Below are 17,920 nucleotides of genomic sequence, written 5' to 3'. Positions count from 1 at the left end.
ATAATGTTTGCATGGCATCAGTTAAAATAAGATACTTTGAAGAAATAAAGGGTTTAATAAAGCCCCTTTACTGAATGTCCACATGAACAACATGATAAGTCTTTGCTTATTTATATGCTTCTCCTGTCCAGAAGTCATCAGTGCATGTAGCACATGTTCAAAGATCTGTTTTGTGTTCACAAGTGAGAATATAACTTTATTTTCTCCTCACAAGCTCACGTTGATATAAAAAGTGAAGGTTCTGAAATTCTTTTATCAGCGATATCAACCATTCGGTGGCAGGTTTAATTCATTAGGTGGTTGAGTCTTTTTGTATAAGCAGATTTGGGAGCCCAACAAACGCTCTATTCCCTTGGTCCTTACTGCCACACAGTGGGATGTACATGACATTGCCATGACATGTCGAACACGTGGATATCAGCTTTCGGGTGCATGCGGAACCTTTATTTGAAATATATCGTGTAGAAAGGACTGTATTAAACGCTGCACCGCAAATCGCGGGGCGTGGGTTAGTTATGTGGTTAACATAATTTGCAGGATATCGAACTTGCTTGCTATTGTTGAGATTCAGTTGTAAGAATCGCTTCCTAGCATTTCTGTGTAGTTGGATACATTACTTCATTGCTTCAGTTTGGTAACATTTGTTGAGAATGAAAAGAAAATCGTTAGAAAAGTCTGCCCATGTTGTTGCATGGATTAACAAAGCAGAGTGGGACCAAATTCTTGAATATCTGTACTCGAAGGATTGTGCTTTACAGAAATTTGCATTACACAGAATCTCGGCGTGGAAAGGCAGGTAAACAATGCGATCACAGTACTTGGAAGTATTTGAAATGTACGTCTAGATAGCTAGATACGTCTAGGCTTATCGTTCTTATACCTAGATAGCTAGCAAGCCACATTTGCTGATTAGCTAATTTCTCCTGCCGGTAAGCATAATTTACCGTTTATCTGCCTGCTACTAGTACTACTAGTGCTACTACTAGCTATCCAGCTAACATTGATACTGGTTGTGTACTAACTAGGTGTTTGTAATGGACACGATCTTGTTTATTATAGCAAACAATCTGGCTGCCATCATCAGCTCTAACGTTAGCCTAATATCTTACTCGACCTGTCCGTATGCTTTGTAACGAGTATTATTTATACTGTATGTATACCATAAAATAATCAGGTAGGTATATAATGAATGGCAACCTCGAAGTCATAAAGGCACGAAATAAAGAGAGAATAAAGAATTCGTGATACGGTTCTTGATAATACAAAGTCGATCACACTGTCTCTGTGATACATTGCAATTCGACTCGGCAAAAGTATTACTTGAAAACTGTAAGTATTGTGCCCCCCCCCCCAAGGTTTGGAAATAGTACTCCTGTTGCTGTGGAAAGCACCGCAGACTTGGTGCGATGTCAGGTACTTGATCGTTCAGGACACCTAGAAACAGACGATCTGGTCCTGCTCTATGGAACAGCGCTTGTAAGGTGGGGATTCACCTCGTTCTTTATACTGTAAAACAAACAGTATATTTTGATGTTTTGTTTCTTTGTACATCATATACAATGGCACAACATGACACGAGCACTTCATGCTTAAAAACCTACCTATTTGTCTGAATAAAAGCAGTTCTGCAAAGAAGAGTGGACTAATATTCCCCCACGGCACTGTGGAAGACCGATATTGAATAATAGGACTCGTCTGGTTGCAGTTATTGCTGCTAAAGGTTATGCAACCTCTTATTCTTTGTGTGTATAGATCTTATTCAAGTTTATGTCACATCTCCTCTTCTCAGCAGTGAACACCAGTCTCAGATGGAGTTCACCCTAGGTCACCCTAAAAATATATGTGGTTTTCCCCTGACAACTGAGCATTTTTTGCAGGATAGTTAAACATAAAGGCTTGGCTCAGTCAGCTGGGCCTCTTTAAAATGAATGGAAGTAACATATTTTAAAAAGATTTCGGTTGGGAATACCAAAACAAAATTAAAAAGAAATGAATAAACATCCCACTGTTTGCCAAATGCCTTTGACTTTATTATGTGTATTATTATTGTTTACTTATATTTTATAAAATAAATAGCCACGTATGCATTTATAAGACATATGATGTGATGTCTTTGGCCCCTCATCCAAATGTTTGTGGCAATCTGCTTACATTTTAGGTTTGTTAATTTAATCACCGAACGTAAACAGAAGAAAGTAGCCACTCCTCTGAGACGTTTGGCCAATAAGGTAGGTCGTGTGAACACCAAGACGTCATTTGAACTAATTTACTTCACTCATTGAAATGATAAACTTGACACATTTTGAGCATTTCACACTTGTATTAGTGACAATGAAATACTGCTATCTATGAGCATGGTGTCAATCTGATAATCAGAGGTTACTTTAATGGAAAGTGCTTTATTGGTGTGAGCAGTGACTTAGGAGTTGCCTTGTTTTTTTTCCAGCTGAACATTCCTGAGTGGATTGTCAACCTCAGACATGACATAACTCACCGAAGGCTCCCTACCTTAAAATGGTGCCGTAAAGGTGAACCGATCAAGCTTTTATGAGTAAAACATTCTGTTTTTACATCTTGTCATCTCATCCCAATGCTAGACTGCATATAGGAGTGCGGCCATCGGAAGCTGATCACCAACAATGCACTGACATTGATTGGCTGCATAAATGCTTTCATGTTGTGCAATTTACATAGCTTGCTGTAGATCATCCTATGTCATAATTATTTATGTAAAGATACATTTAAAACAAAGCTTCGGAAGCATGTCTTTTATTCCAGAAGACAGATGGCCTTCTTATGGGAGGACATGTCCTTTGAAACCCAGAATCTCACCGGGGTAATTACTATTGTTTTGTGTCATTACAGGATGTCAGTTTGTTCTGGAGTGGCTACAGCAGGAATACTGGTCCAGGCAGCTGTGTAGCCAACTTGCTGAACACTGGGACTCCCAGTCAGAGTCTGAAGAGGAGCAGGAGGAGGAACTTGGGCAGGAAGATGAGTTTACCGTGAGGCAAAGAAAAAGAGAAGCCCACCGTAAGCTTATTCTGTTATTGCTACTGAAAAAGTCTATCCAGGTTATCCTGGGCCACTTTCAGACAATAACCGTAATTTGCCCGTTATTATACCCAGAATATTGGGACTGGGCCTAGTGGTAATCTGCATCCATTTTCACCCAGTATATTAGTCCTGGGTCAATTGTTAAACCCAGCTGGAGACATTTGAATTGTAGCCCTGATTCAGACCCAAGAAACCAGGTGAGGCGAGTTAACTGTCTAATCCACTGCTTTAATCGATCAATTTAGTGCTGAGTAATGACAAAAGCCAGCACACCCTGCGGCTCTCCAGGACCAGGGTTGCCGACCCCTGGCCTATGCCGTCAACTTAACTGACAAATTATCTTCACTACTGTTCAGGCTGACAGAGTTACAACTGTAACCATCAAAGAACTGACTATGGGAATGTAAATGTAAACATTTTAGCTAATGACATAATTTTATAGGCTTGCATAAAACAACACAGCACTTTTTCGCCTGCGTAACGAAACTAGCATTTACAATATCCACACATAGTGTGTTGTGCAACCGGCAAAAACCGTTCATGGGATTTCTTTTTTTTTGCCAACAAAAAGTGTATTTTGTGATGCCTGCGTCCGAATAGAGGACTTCCTTTGGAGGAGTTCCAAGGAATCTCTCGTTTGAGTAAATATATCTGAGGAAAATGGTGGAAACACCGTTTCCATCATTTTCAGTGTGTGTTTGTCTTGTTGATGGGGATTGGGTATTTGACAAAAACTTCAATCAATGGATGTACCCTGTTGCTGTCTGAGGATTGCTAGTAGGAGGGGGAGTTTGGGTCAGAGAGGTAGGGGAGGGTGACGGGTGGGTGGGGAAGTGCAAACACCTTTTTTCAGGTTACAAGGTGTTGTCTAGTTTATTAAGCAAAATGCAATATTTTATACCTCATAAGACTCATAATATCATGTAGGTTCCATGTGTCTTTTTGGAAAACTGCCTAGACATTGATTAGAAAAAACAATGCTAATTTTTGGTGATATTTTTGGGGATTTGCCCAGTGTTGTGACTTGGCTCCATTGTGTTTCAAAGTGCGCCAGCCACAGCTCCAATAAATTGTACCTAATATTAGTATTAGCTATACATTTGGTGAAACTGGCAAATGGAAGTGTCAAATGGATAAAAATCACAATCCAACAGTTCAACCAGTACTGTGCAGGTTTATAATTCCAGCTGTATTGAAGATATTTATTTGCTTTCCTTCTCAGAAAAAGCCAGAAAATTGCTGATTTCCTACGAGAAAGAGCAGTTTCAGGTAATTGACCTTTTAAAATATTTTTCCAGTAACCATTTTCTGCATCATCTGCTCTCCCTGCAGTTTGTTTTGTTGCTCTGGCTGTTAAGGTTCCTGGTGAAAATGCATAAATCCAACACCAGGTGTCATAAAAGCACAATGGTTATATCTCGTGCTTAGCTGCTGAAAAGGAAGAAAGAAAACTGCTTTCCAATTGTGCTTGAATACAGTAAAGGGAGCACTGCATTTGTATATATTTTTTTGTAAATAGTTTTTAGTATGGCAAGTGTTTAAAAATACATGACGTGCATCTGTACATGGTGGCTTTAACTCATCAGTGACACAATCAGGAGTACTATGTGCATGTATTACTTAATGAGCTGGAGAACCATGGCTTCTGATAAGTTGTAACTTTGGCACCTCTATGGGTTGCCCAATTTGGAAAAAAGGCAACAGAGTTGTATTTGATCGGTCCCCATCTGGTGGCCCTGCTTCTAACAGTTTTGCTGAGATTTTGACTTTAGCCATGTCCTCCAAGGTTCAGGTGAACTTAATTCAGCAGGATTGGTGGCTATGTTTACGCAGCCATTCTATATGGAAAAGTTAAGCACGGTATCTACATTCATATAGCCGTTCCTTATGGAAGCACGAAGCATGATTGGCGCATAGGAATGCTATGGATGGTGGCTACATTTATAGAGCTAGTCTTTATGGAAAGGCCCTGAGCTTCCTTTATTTGGTTAGGCAGAGCTAACCAATATTAGCCATATTTCACATGACAGCAAAATTAGGGCCTGTGTCAAATAGAGTTTTTAAAGGTGCCTAATTAGAGTCATGCAGCCTGATGTAACCCTCTAATAGCCGTGTCTTTTTGGCCGGGTGCGATATTTATAACTTGTAGTTGTCTCGTTATCCCAGCCTTCTTGGTGACGCCATTGAGCTGTGTGGGTGAGCGCGAGTGGAAGCCGAGTGAGTGAGAAGAGGAGATTTCTCTTCAGAGGCTGTCCTGTTTTTCTTTCCTTTTTTTTCCCCTCCAGTGACGCAGGCCGGCAGGGAAATGCACGCCCAGCTACACTGCATTACGTAGAAGTCCTGCGTGCACCCTGTTTAAGGAGTGCGTCTTGCAGTTTCTCACTTGCCAGTTCATTCCTTAAGGCGTTGCGGACAGACGGTGAAGCTCTGGAGCGTTATGGTTCTGTTGACACCGTGATGGACCACTTTGTGCTGCGTTCTCTTAATAAAGAGGAGTGTTTCATCCTCTTATGGGCACAGACAACAGGAACTAGCATTTTGTGGAGTCACTTCCTTATGATGTGATGGGCCTTTTTTTGATGGGTGGCAGTACATTTTTTTGTTATGGTTCCATTGTGAACCAGAAAAGTGAACCACGGTTTTATTACGGAAAATGTTCAAGTGTAGTAGTGTTTCAATGAAACTACCATTTCTGTGTTGAAGTACAAACCAGTAATGTGTACCTTATGCTCTTTGTGTAGAATTTATTCTGCAGTGTAAGCTAATGGTTGCCATTCTGTTGTACAGATGACTAAGACCTGGAGAGAATCAGGAACATGTATTTACCTGGGGTTCTCCCAGTAGGTCTTTCATTCTTCTTGCTGATTAGTCTTCATAAGTGTGAAACGCAAAGTCGGGATTAGGAGGGCCAAGCACTCGGCCACAATGAAGCTTGTGAACACAAGCCGTCAAACGGTGCCGAAATGTGATGCTTCAGTCATTGTCGATGTGCTATTTCATATTTTTTCCATGGATGTGTTTGATTGGTTGCTTGAACTTCCTGCTCTGTTGCAAGGCCTTTGATGGACAGCACGAAGAGAACAAGTCCAAGAATCCATGGCTCCGTCCTTCCTCAGACCTGAACGCGATCCTCATTCAAGTCAAAGACTTTGCAAAGGAATACAGGTTAGCATCTGTTTGCCATCGCTAACAGTTTTTCAACAAGCCATTTCTCAACTAATGCAGGTTCTCTTATACAAAGGTGTATATGCGTTGTAAAAAAAAAAAACATAAGCAAAAACAGTTTGGTGGTTTCAGTGTAAATTCACACGTTTCTGATAATGACCATTGACCCTGAAAAAAAAATTGAATGTGAAACCATGAAATCTGTGATGTGTCTTAATTTGCTTTCATTTTCAAAGAAGTATAGCACATCATGTGTTACTTGGCAAACAGCTGTGATAAGAATGGATTTACTGGTTTATTTGTTCCAAAGAAATTGCTTCAGTTTTGTCCCTCCCCTTTGGATGGTGACGGTTTACAGTGAGATACAGCGGTGCTTGCGCTGTAATTTCTCTGCGATTCCCTCTCACGAGGCGATTAGCCTAGCTCAGCCCGTTACACACACAAACACAAACGCAAGCACACACACACACACACACACACACACACACACACAAACGCGAGCACACATGCGCGCTGACACACACACACACACACACACACACACAAACGCGAGCACACATGCGCGCTCACACACACACACACAAACGCGAGCACACATGCGCGCGCACACACGCCCACGCTCCGCAGCCTCCGAGCAGCTACTCGCTCACTTTGGGGAATCCCGACGTGGTTAACGCCCACGCAGACTGTGCGCTCACGCTTACGCACTTGCACCAAATGTAACCTTCAGGAGTGATTATGACAGGGCTGGCCGCGTGATGGAACGCGGAGCTACATTACGCCAGGGTTTTTTTGCGTCTGGAGGAGGCGAGAGGAGTCTCCATCTTTCAAAGCAGGAGACGCTGCAGTCATTCGTTCTGCCGAAGCGGAACCGCTGTGAACGAGGAGCAGACCCTTTCTTTGCCACATCTGTACCAGTAAATTAATTTTGTGCCTTGTGGGCAAGTCTGTGGGAGTAAATGTGCATTTTTTGTGGTTACTGGTGAGGAGAACGGTTGGCACTTTTTTCGAGGCCCACTGTGTACATTGTCCTTGTCTTTGAGAAAAAGGTTGCTTGAACGTAAAAGCACTTTCATGTGTTAAGTTTAGAACGTGGTTTTGTTTCTGTTCATTCAGCCAGTGAAACATTTCCTACTAATGAAAATTGGCTTTCTAATTCATTACGTTTTCCAGTCTCTCTCTCCTCTCTCTCTCGTCTCTCTCTCGTCTCTCTCTCGTCTCTCTCTCGTCTCTCTCTCGTCTCTCTCTCCACTCTCTCCACTCTCTCCACTCTCTCTCCACTCTCTCTCCACTCTCTCTCCACTCTCCTCTCTCTCTCTCTCTCTCTCTCTCTCTCTCTCGCGCACTCGATCGTGCTGAAACGAATGCGCCGTTCTGTTGAAATCCCGCAGTGACCTCAAACACGGGGAATGTCTTGCGTGTAGGCGTTGCTTCAGACCTCAGCTTTTGAAAAAAGCCGCAGCCCACCTCCCTCATCCCCGAGGCGGTGGGCACAGAGGAGACGGGAAGTCCGGCCTGGTGTCGAGAACGTTGAGGCTCCAGTGATTAAACCGGACGGGTCATTTCATATCACGTTCTGTTTATTAAGGCTGTGGGTATAATCTGTCTCTTCTATTAGTAACATTGATAATATGCCTTCAGAAAAGCACCTATCATAACCAAGCTCTTTCGCCAGCTGCTAGCTTCTCTAGTCTTGGTCTGCGTCATTTTGTGATGTGGAAGCTCCCGTCACATCGGGGCTTTCCGAGTGAAGGTGGTCTGCTGCTTGATGTGGGCTGCAGCTGGAACCTCGGTGTGATCTGTTGGACTGCCGTTAATATTCACTTTTTTTGAGGTGGCAGAAGTAAAACTTTCCTATCCCTTTTTATTCGTGGTTCTTGGGTCCGTGCCATCAGTTTGTCTTGTGTGTTCTTCCCTTTCTTGTTTGAAATAAGATGGCTTATGACTGGAATCTGGGCTGCCGTTTGATGATTTCTGTTTGTTCTCCACCCCAGCGATGTTCTGATAGATGTGATGCTGTCGGATGGATTTTTGGTCCCCACCATGGAGCAGCTGGAGTCCCTGGACATTAACTCTGCCAATGGTGAGTCCCGCCCCACCCTCCCACATTAACGGCTAACATAGACTCACTGTGTTCCGAACAGAACTCGGGGAAGCGCCCAATTCCACCAGAAGCTAACGTCCGTCCAATGGTAGTTTATCTCCTGAGGAATGTGGTTTATACACACACTCAAACACACGCACACACACACACAAAAATCGAGTAATTTTTTTAGTTATTCGTCATGAAAGTCGCACTGAACATGGTGAGATAACTTGGTGTTTGGAACACGGTACGTTACATAAATGCTCCCAAAAATTAGCTAAAAAATGTGCCTGGTTGCCATGTTGTTCCAGGCGAACGCGACCCCAACACCCCCTGTGTCCCCCTGGTCTTTCTGCGGTTCTGGCTGCCATTGCTGCGGGTGCTCTACTCCCAGGCCTTTGTCCAGGACCTGGTGGAAAAGCTGTTCTCCGAGCTCCAGCTGTCAGACGAGATCTCCCAGCACAGAACTTCCTACATCGCTGGATGGATTTCCCACATCTTGAATTGCGCCAGTCCGAGTACGACAAGTGTTCCCTCTCAATTTTACGATGGCCTGCTAACTACCTCTGAGGTCAGGCATGCCTGCTTCAGTCAGGCCATGTGATGCAGCTTGCTTCAACTACTCATAAGGTCTAGGAGCCGATGAGTTTAAGTCTAGCTTGAGTCTCAAATTCTGCAGTAAACCGCTATGTGAATGAATGTTTGTTTGTTTGACCGATTAATTGACCGTTTATATCCATAGGAAAAAGGAATCCAAATGAAACTAAAAGTCAGAGAAAGGAAAGGCTGAAAGACAAGATGTTTATGAAGCCCGTCCCACTGCCACGGCAAAAGCTTTTAACAGTCTGCCTGCAAGCGCCATGCGTGGCCACGCCACACCTTCTCCAGCAGTAAGTGCTTTTGTCTGTTCATGTGCCGTGTCGTGTCATTTCTCTTCTATTAAAAATAAAAATACGCACTCAGAAATGAAGCGTGCGCACCCTCGGGGGTTGGAAGAAGCATCTCTGTTTTCGTGCGGGAGAACCTCCGTTCTCGTGCTTGCTCGCGGGGTCCCGTGTCATTTCAGTGTAACGCAGACGGTCTTATTGAGCCCCGAGATGTTTATCCAGCTTGGGCCGTATCCCCCGTGGGGGGACAAGGGGGCGGCCGTCACCCCGTCTTAAGTTCGTGTGCAGGCATGAGTCATAGGGCGGCTCGTCTCGCTGCACATTTCCACATTTCAGACGTTTTCTCGAAGCGGCAGGCCGTTAAGGCCCGGAGGTGAGCTGGCTGAAACGTCTTATCGAAGCGAGCGCTGAACAATGTGTGGAGGAAAGTAATTGTCCGTAAGTGCTGCAATGCAGACCTATGCGGTGCGGCCCTGACTGTAACTAGCTGCTGCATGGCATTTCCTGTTCAGCCGAACACTGGTCAAGATAAGGGATTTATTGGTTGACAAATATAGGGACAAATGCTGATGCTTTGTTGAGCTTGAGCATTGTTGGCTGTGTCTAGCTTCTCATTTCTGGTGTTGTGGTGCATGGGTCACCTTACAGGGCGTGAGAATTACATTACATTACATTACATTATTGGCATTTGGCAGACGCTCTTATCCAGAGCGACGTACAGTTGATTAGACTAAGCAGGAGACAATCCTCCCCTGGAACAATGCAGGGTTAAGTGCCTTGCTCAAGGGCCCAACGGCTGTGCGGATCTTATTGTGGCTACACCGGGATTAGAACCACCGACTTTGCGTCTCCCAGTCATGTACTGTAGCGTAGTGGTTAAGAGCAGTAGGGTCCAGTCCTCTGCTTCAGATTTGTGTTTGGTGTCTCCTCATGTGAATGAAGCTGGTTAGGCTTGTACAACCTTTTCCCCTTAAACACACTTTGGTTAAGGCCCATCTACACCAAGAATGAGAACTGTAACGCTAACTATAAATATGTAATTTTTAAAAACTCTGCACCACAACTATTAGCGACAAGGACAGTGACGAGCGTTATCGTCGAGTTCACTTTTCTAGCTGCATGAACGATGAAACACTGACAGCCAATCAATCTACCAGAATTTACAGGGTGGCACATACAAAATGGCAGATGACATAGCCAAGAGACTTTACAGTACGTTATCGTTCAGCAGTGCGGATGCTCACGTCGGTATAACATTATAGCTATTATAGTTCTTAGTGTGCATGGGCCTTTAGAGACGCATACTGTCTAATGGAATCTGGTGTGCCTTTGAGAAATCTGAAGGAAGCGCTGCGGTCTGTCCCGGCAGGATCCTGGCGGACATGGAGCCTGCCTTGCCCCAGGTCACCCAGCAGAAACTCCACCGCCTGTGCAGCATCTACACTCAGGGGGGCCACCCCGGCCCCTCCTCTGACCGGGGGCAGAGGGACCACCCCATCTACACCCTGGAAAGCCTGCGCAAGAGGATGCGGCGGGAATCGGAACGTTCCGGCAGAGACCCGTCCCCTGGGGCGGGGCCACGCCTGCTGAAGCCCCTGCCTCCGCTCTCTTCGGAGGAAGTGACGGAGGACCTCCAGGAGAAGCTGAGCCCCAACGCGCTGGCGGAGAGGGCGGCTGCTCTCCGGGGCTCGCCCTGGCAGGTGTGCACGGGTGAGTCGGGACAACCCATCCGTGGGAGAAGGGGTTTGTCTGGCGGCAGGCTGACCGCTGAAGCTGGTTCAGCACGTGGTTCTCATGGATGTTACTGCGGTCTTCTTGTCATTTGTTTACCTAGACAACGTGAAGTGGAAGGACTTTGCCCTGGGGAAGGTGCCAGGGCAGTCTGAGGACCCCTCTTGCTTGATGGTGGACAGCTACGCCAGCCTGTCGGTGCTCGACCAGCACGTGGACCTCGACAAGTCTGCTCAGCACAGTGTGTACACGTGGTAAGTGCCTCCCGCAATCAAACTGTTTTCTTTGAACATTCAACTGCAGGAGCGAACTTAATGTTATTTTGTGAGTAATATGGTGCTCTGACAGCCACAAAAGTGAAACTCACACCCACATGAATGAGAAAACCGCCAGACTTCACCTGCTTGTGGAAATTTAAAAATACAAAAATGTGAAAATAATACAATTAGAAAACCAAGTTATAATTGGAAAAGTTAGGAAAATAAGTATAACTAGCTAAATCGTAACAATGAACAAACTACAATACTAAACTAAAATGCCAAATATAGTGTGATGTATCAAATATACAGGATACTCGGCTCGGTACTCAAATATACAGGATGCTTGGGCTTTAGAACTCAAAAAAAGGTGATTTAATGTTTATTACCCCTTTATTACCCCAACTGCATAGCCGTTTCCTTGTCGGCCTGACTGCAGGAACTGTCAACTTCACATTCAGGTTGGACTGTCTCCAGAATCAGGAGGCCGGAGTAATGGCCTGGTCTTCATCAAACTTTTGGAATATTCTGAGAGAGAAATTGATATTATAACTCATTGTAATGAAGGTTGGAAGTGGATTACAAGGGGCACCCCTTTGTTCCTGTGATGTGAGTTTTAAACTTGTCCATGATTTGCCCATTCAATTCACATTGCGATGATGAATTCAAATGACAAAATTCACACTCAAAGCATGTTCCCCGCGTTTCATCACCGATTATAAAGGAAGAAAAAAAAGCAGACTCTCTTAAAAAGGCACATCTTCATAATATAGCTTATTAACTCTTATTGAACTTATTGACTCTTAATTACTTAGGCTGCCTGGCTGTACATACTAATTTGTTTTTATAAAGACCCGAGTGCCAACTCATGGTCACATAACTAGCATTAATGTAAAAACATTGAGATTTTAGACATGTTAACTGTTAAAATGTGTATACAACTGTTGAGTAAAATGATCAGAGAGGAGTTCACCTTACATCCAGTTCCTGTATTATTATTATTATTACTTTTTCAAATTTTCTGGGGGGAGGGGGGCGGAATGGGTGAAATTGCTTCCATGCGACACACCTCCAACACTTACGATCTGCAGTGGTGGCAGCTTTTTTTCCCGAGAGGTTACGTGGACGTTTCCCGAGAGGTGACGTGGACATTTCCCTGGTGGATTTGGAGATGTTTCCCTGGTTTTTTTTTCCTGGCGTGATGAAATGGAGCGTGGTGCTACCCGCCCGGGCACCCCCCCGCGCCGCTCTGACGGGTTCCCACCCGCCCCGCCGGAATCCCCGCGCCACGCGACTCACAGTCACACTCCCATCAGCAGATCTCTCTGCTGCCCACGTCTTCCACAGGAGCGGCCAGCGTTAGCGCCACGTGACTTCGCCTTTCCACTCGCGCGGGTAGCAAAGGGGAAGTTGAGCTCTGGCTGCTAGTAGCAGCTGTTTCCCCTGAAACTCACCAGGCAATAGAAGCTTTTTCCAGCCGCACGGGCTTCCCTGAGTGGGCCTCTATGTCTGAGGATCTCTGGAGTGTGGCTTCAGATGTAACCCCTTGGATGCTGACTTTACAGGGTCACGTACGATTAGCTTCCTGAGGGGAAATTCATTTGGGAAGCCACAGTAACTTTAGAATCACACTGATGAGACTTGGATTAAGTCAGCCAGGTTCCCAGGGCTGTTGCATCTGAACTATATACTGTAGAAAAAAATATGAGTCGTGTCTGTGACATCATCCATTGACTTTCCATGGACTGTGGTGAATATGTAAACCGCATTACTTCCTGTGCTGTCTGTCCCAAACTCCAGACGGCTAAAAATAGCTAATGAAGAGATATTTATGAGGTAATTATACATTTATTTACCATTGCCCAAACATTGGCAATGATGGAAGCTATCTATTCATATTTTTAAAAATTGCATGCGTATTATGCCTTTTGAGCCTGAGAAAACCGGCAGTTTTATCAATCGCTTGGATTTTCAGTCCCTGTTCTATGAACTCAGTGGATCAAAGGCAAACTTTCACATGCTTCCATCTTCATTTTACGATTCCTACACAAATACATTTCAGTATGACTGAAATCTGTGATGGCCCCCACACACGTTTCATAGCTGAATCTACACTGTTTATCTCTTCATATGCAGTCGCTTTGCCTGTTATCCTAATCTAAAATAACAGCATGTGATGCTCCAATTATCATAGGCTTTGTTCCTCACTTGTGTCATTGAGTCATGAGTTTTGCTGGAGTTAACACAATTCACCTGAGCTTGGGTGAGATTCTTGCTTGGAGTTACAGTCCCCTCCAAAAGTATTGGAACAGCAAGGTCAGTTCCTTTGTTTTTGCTATACACTGAAGACAATTGAGTTTGAGGTCAAAAGATGTACACGAGATGATGACTGATCCAAATTTCCTGGTATTTTTATCTAGGTTTGTTAATCAACTTAGAAGGTTATCAGGTGTTTCTTATTGCCCAGATGTGTCCTGTTAAACTGATTGGTTAAACGATAAATAGTTTTGAATGTCTACTCTAGGTCTTAGCCTTAGGCTTTGCCTGTGAAGGCTGCATTTGTCTTAGATAAGATAATCCAGCATGAAGACCAAAGAGCTGTCTTTGGGAGAAAAACAAGCCATTTTGAAGCTTAGGAAATCTGGGAAATCAGAGCTATTGCACAAGCATTGGAGATAGCTTGTACAACAACTTGGAATGTCCTGGGGGAAAAAAAGAAAAGAAACCGCTGGTGTACTGAGCAACGGACATTGAACAGGTCGACCAAGGAAAACAAGCTTGGCTTGGTGCAGTTATTGCAAGCAAGGGATATGCTACCAAATATTATTGTTTTACTTTCATTTACTTAAATACTCTCTGTTCCAATACTTTTTCTCACCTAAAAATTGGGCGGTCTGATATGTGTAAATACCAGGAAATAAAAGCTCTTGTCTCGTGTTCATCTTTTTATCTGAATGCCAGATGTATTCAGTGTATTGCAAAAACAAAGGAATTGGTCTTGCTGTTGCAATACTTTTGGAGGGGAGTGCATTTCCCATCATAGTCATCATGCATTCCTATGATATGATGACTGATCTGATTATTTAACCAAGCCACATTAGCATGCATGCAAACCCAACTATAATAATTGTATGTCCGTTAATTTGCTGGCACAGGTGTCATCCGGATGGGTTTCCACTGGGGTAAAAAACCCAGTTGACATACCTTTCCAGAGAGTGAGAAGCAGCTACGATATTTATTCTGTTACTATGGGAACCGCGGTCATCACAAAAAGCTGAAACTAAAGAAATTGAGAAATCATATGTTCCTCTTTCATAACAAAAGATTCCCATATTCATACAGTCCGTCACAGGGCAGAGGGGAAATTCAGCAGTTCTCTTATAAACATTGCCGTTTTTGTATGAACTAGGCTGAACATGCTAATGATAATTACGTCTGATTTTGTTATTGATTTCCTGCGTAACCTGTTTGAAACCAGATGAGGATGAGAAGAGAAGTTTGACTTGACTAGGTGATGGCTACCTTCCTGAAATTCAGCTGAATGATATTAAAATGGAAAATGACATGCATATGGTTCAGACAAAAAACTAGTTGTGCAACAATAACTAAAGAAGTATCATTTTGAATAATGGATGGGATGGGTTGGGTTATTAAAAAGTGTAACAAGATTTATTAATTTATTTCAGGACTGTCCAACCTGTCCAACATTCCTGGCAATCTACTGTCCAGTAGGTTTTGACACCAATTTGTTAAACCATCAAAATACCATAATCTACACTTGACATATATCTGTCTTATTATAGCACCTGTCTGGATTTTAAACTTTTAGGCATTATTCATTGGTTTTGTAGGCAAAGAACTACCATGGGGTTGGGATAGGAGGTACTGTACCATTAAATTGAAAGTATTCCCGCCCTTCTGATTTCATCTATTTTTGCATATTTGTCACATGATGGTTTCAGATCTTGTAATGAAATATCAGATCACGGGAATACGAGTAAAAACAAAACGCATTTTAAACATAATTAAATTTGTTTAATGGAAAAGTTATCAAACACCTGCATAACCCACGTGAAAAAGGAATTGCACCCTTAGTCATTCAATCAGTCGATGAACGAAATTTGATTAATAATTGGATTCAGCTGAAACAGCCTGGGCGTGATGGTTTGGTATCTGTTATGGCACTCATCTAGAGCATGGGTCAGCCTCATGGTCTGGTATGTGTTATGGCGCTACTCTTGTTCTCAAGCAATAAAGCATGAGCACGACTCGGCATTCCTTATTGAGGAGAATATGGAAAAAGGCATTCAAAATAGAAGTAAATGACTAGCCTGGACAGCTGCAGCATGTTCGAGGAAGTGGCAAAGTTTTTTTACAGCGCTGCTTTGGGGGAACAAATCTGACTGCCACTTCCCCTGGTGTGTCACAGGAGATTTATTTTAAAAATCTGAATAGCATAACTTGTTATGCACTTATGAAAATCAGCTCTGAATACAGTGGCCAGGAAGGTCGCCCTGTTTAATTAGGCCCACGATAAGTAAGTGAATTGACAAAGCATCTTAACGTTATTGGCAGTACGAATGTGCCTGCATCTCCGCTATCGTTTTGGTTATTGATGAATCTGTGGCTGTGGTGAAATGTTCCTAGAAACACTGGTCTAGGACGAAGAAGAGAAGACCTGCAGGCCTTCTCATTTGAAATCAGTGGTGCACTGTCGATGACCGGGCAAAAAAGTGAGGTTAAAATCAAGGGAAAGACAGAGAATGTAAACATCTGAGAAAGTTGATCATCAGTACCTGGATAATTTATGACAGAGCAGAGGTCCCAGAAGGAAACCAGAAGTTTTTCAGATGAGCTTGAGTAGAAATAAATCTAGCCATATCTAGAATTTAAAAGGAATTCACAGCTGGGAGTTGGGAGTATTAGACCGAATGACCAGTAAAAGCAAATCTCTTGCGTAAGAACTTCAAGAGTTGTGAGCGAGGAAGACATGAAAAGCTTGTTCAATTATGTGAAAAGGATGAGAAAGTGGTTTTGAAGGCTTGGGGGGATTGTATTTCTGGGATTGTGTTGAGAAAAAATAAATATTTTGGGGGAAAAAAGTCCCGGGGCAGGTTTATGACCGCAAAGCAGAGAGGGACAAAAAGAGTTACATTGGTAGTGGAAGAGAGTCGTGATTTTACATTTTAGGCCAACTCCTTGACAAAAACAAAATGGACAGCTATGTGATTAAAAAAAAATATATATATATATATATATACATTTTAAGTATGTAACCCAATAATGGGTCATTTCTTTCACTGACCTGCAGCATCTGGGAGATGTGTTTGAAGAATAGCGCGATTTTATTCGGGTTTTCTTCATTTTAACTAATAGCTGTTCTTCCTTCCTATAGCACCCCAGGACCTCACCGAGCTGGTTCAGATGGCCCACTCTGGACACACAGTGACCTCAGCAAACTCAAGTCTGGCCTACAGTTGTTTTAAATGGCAGCTTTGTTACTTGAATGCGCAACATTTTTAAATGCTCATTTTGTGTCCCGCTTGGCTATCCAGACGTACTTTGAGACCACATGCCTTTCATTTGCATTTACAGTAGTGACTACATTGTTTATATTTTTGTGACATAACATTGTGTAATTCAAGAGGGTTGGTTATGTAAAAAGCAAAAACAAAATTGAGGGTGCTTTAACAAAAAAACAATAGCGCTGTATTGTTGAAGCTGTTAATTCACAAATCCATACAGTTGAACTGCTTCATCCAAGATATTGTTGCGTAATAAATGTTATTTCACATAGTAATGCCAATGCGTGTCCTTTAATTACAATGCAATAAATACTTTTTAACCACCAAGACAAGATTTTCAGCATCAACAATACATTCATACGTAGTTCATAGTAAAGATGGAAACATCTTAATATTTCAGTATGCCTTCCAAGCACTTCTTGTCATCAACACTCAAAATATGTGATGATTCACTGTTAAACATTCTGAGAAACAAACTAATTGCACGAAAGACTTTAGTTTACCACACGATAGCTAGAATGAAAATTAGATTTCTGTCTAAATGCAAAACATGCTGTCTAAACTGAGCAAATTAAACCAGTGTTGATTAGTCTTTTTAATGTGCAGAGGATAAGATCTCAGTGCAGCTTTTTAAATAACCAAGTTTAAATTAGGAAATAACTTTACACCTTTTGTCATATATTGATGAAGGTAGTACCCTAACTATTGTGTCTTTAAAGTATGTAGTATATACCGTCTACGGGAAGTTTGCAAAAAATACCACCATAGTATTCTCACTGAACTATGGGAGTGCTATACATTTCCCTGGTCCTGTGTAGCTTACACTCCGATTCAACTGGAGGCAAGAAGAAGCCATGTCAAAGCTATTCTGTGAAAAGTGTGGTCAATTTTAACAATGTACCAGAAAAGTAAACAAACCACATATAAACACAGTCCTGGCATCCATGGTATTTAAATTTCCCACAGCCGTCTGTTTAAGATGGAATGTAATGTCGAGCTGAATGTCATATTTAAGGGATCAAAGTACTAAAAGTATACTCAACTACTCTGTAGTAGCTGTGCATTCATTCAGACACAGCTTTGGTTACATGAACCTCCTGCCAAATGTACCCCATCAATCACCCCACTTTAAGTCACTAAAGTCTCTTGCTACCTATAATTATGGAGAACCAGGCCTGCTTTGCATTTATACATGACTATGTATATTTCTAT

At 42.8% G+C, this 17,920-nt stretch overlaps 1 protein-coding gene across 1 annotated transcript; it reads left to right on the top strand.

The window, feature by feature from the left end:
* The first annotated feature begins 474 nt into the window (after window positions 1-474).
* Window positions 475-16,979, top strand: las1l (LAS1 like ribosome biogenesis factor). Its single transcript, XM_061250503.1, has 13 exons — window positions 475-796; window positions 1,356-1,481; window positions 2,159-2,228; window positions 2,447-2,528; window positions 2,866-3,033; window positions 4,280-4,326; window positions 6,113-6,222; window positions 8,217-8,305; window positions 8,620-8,826; window positions 9,051-9,198; window positions 10,565-10,905; window positions 11,030-11,180; window positions 16,579-16,979. The coding sequence occupies exons 1-13, from the start codon at window positions 651-653 to the stop codon at window positions 16,667-16,669; spliced, it is 1,776 nt and encodes a 591-aa protein (XP_061106487.1). The 5' UTR covers window positions 475-650; the 3' UTR covers window positions 16,670-16,979.
* The last annotated feature ends 941 nt before the right edge of the window (window positions 16,980-17,920 follow it).

Source organism: Conger conger, chromosome 7 (assembly GCF_963514075.1).
Source record: "Conger conger chromosome 7, fConCon1.1, whole genome shotgun sequence".
Classification (NCBI taxonomy): Eukaryota; Metazoa; Chordata; class Actinopteri; order Anguilliformes; family Congridae; genus Conger; species Conger conger.
This window is presented reverse-complemented; position numbering and strand designations above follow the sequence as displayed.

Bases quoted from the DNA above. Each gene is read 5' to 3' on its own strand.
- las1l (XM_061250503.1), top strand. From the start codon at position 651: ATGAAAAGAAAATCGTTAGAAAAGTCTGCCCATGTTGTTGCATGGATT. The intron at 1,482-2,158 runs GTGGGGATTCAC...CTTACATTTTAG, and splicing joins TATGGAACAGCGCTTGTAAG to GTTTGTTAATTTAATCACCG. The intron at 10,906-11,029 runs GTGAGTCGGGAC...TTGTTTACCTAG, and splicing joins GCCCTGGCAGGTGTGCACGG to ACAACGTGAAGTGGAAGGAC.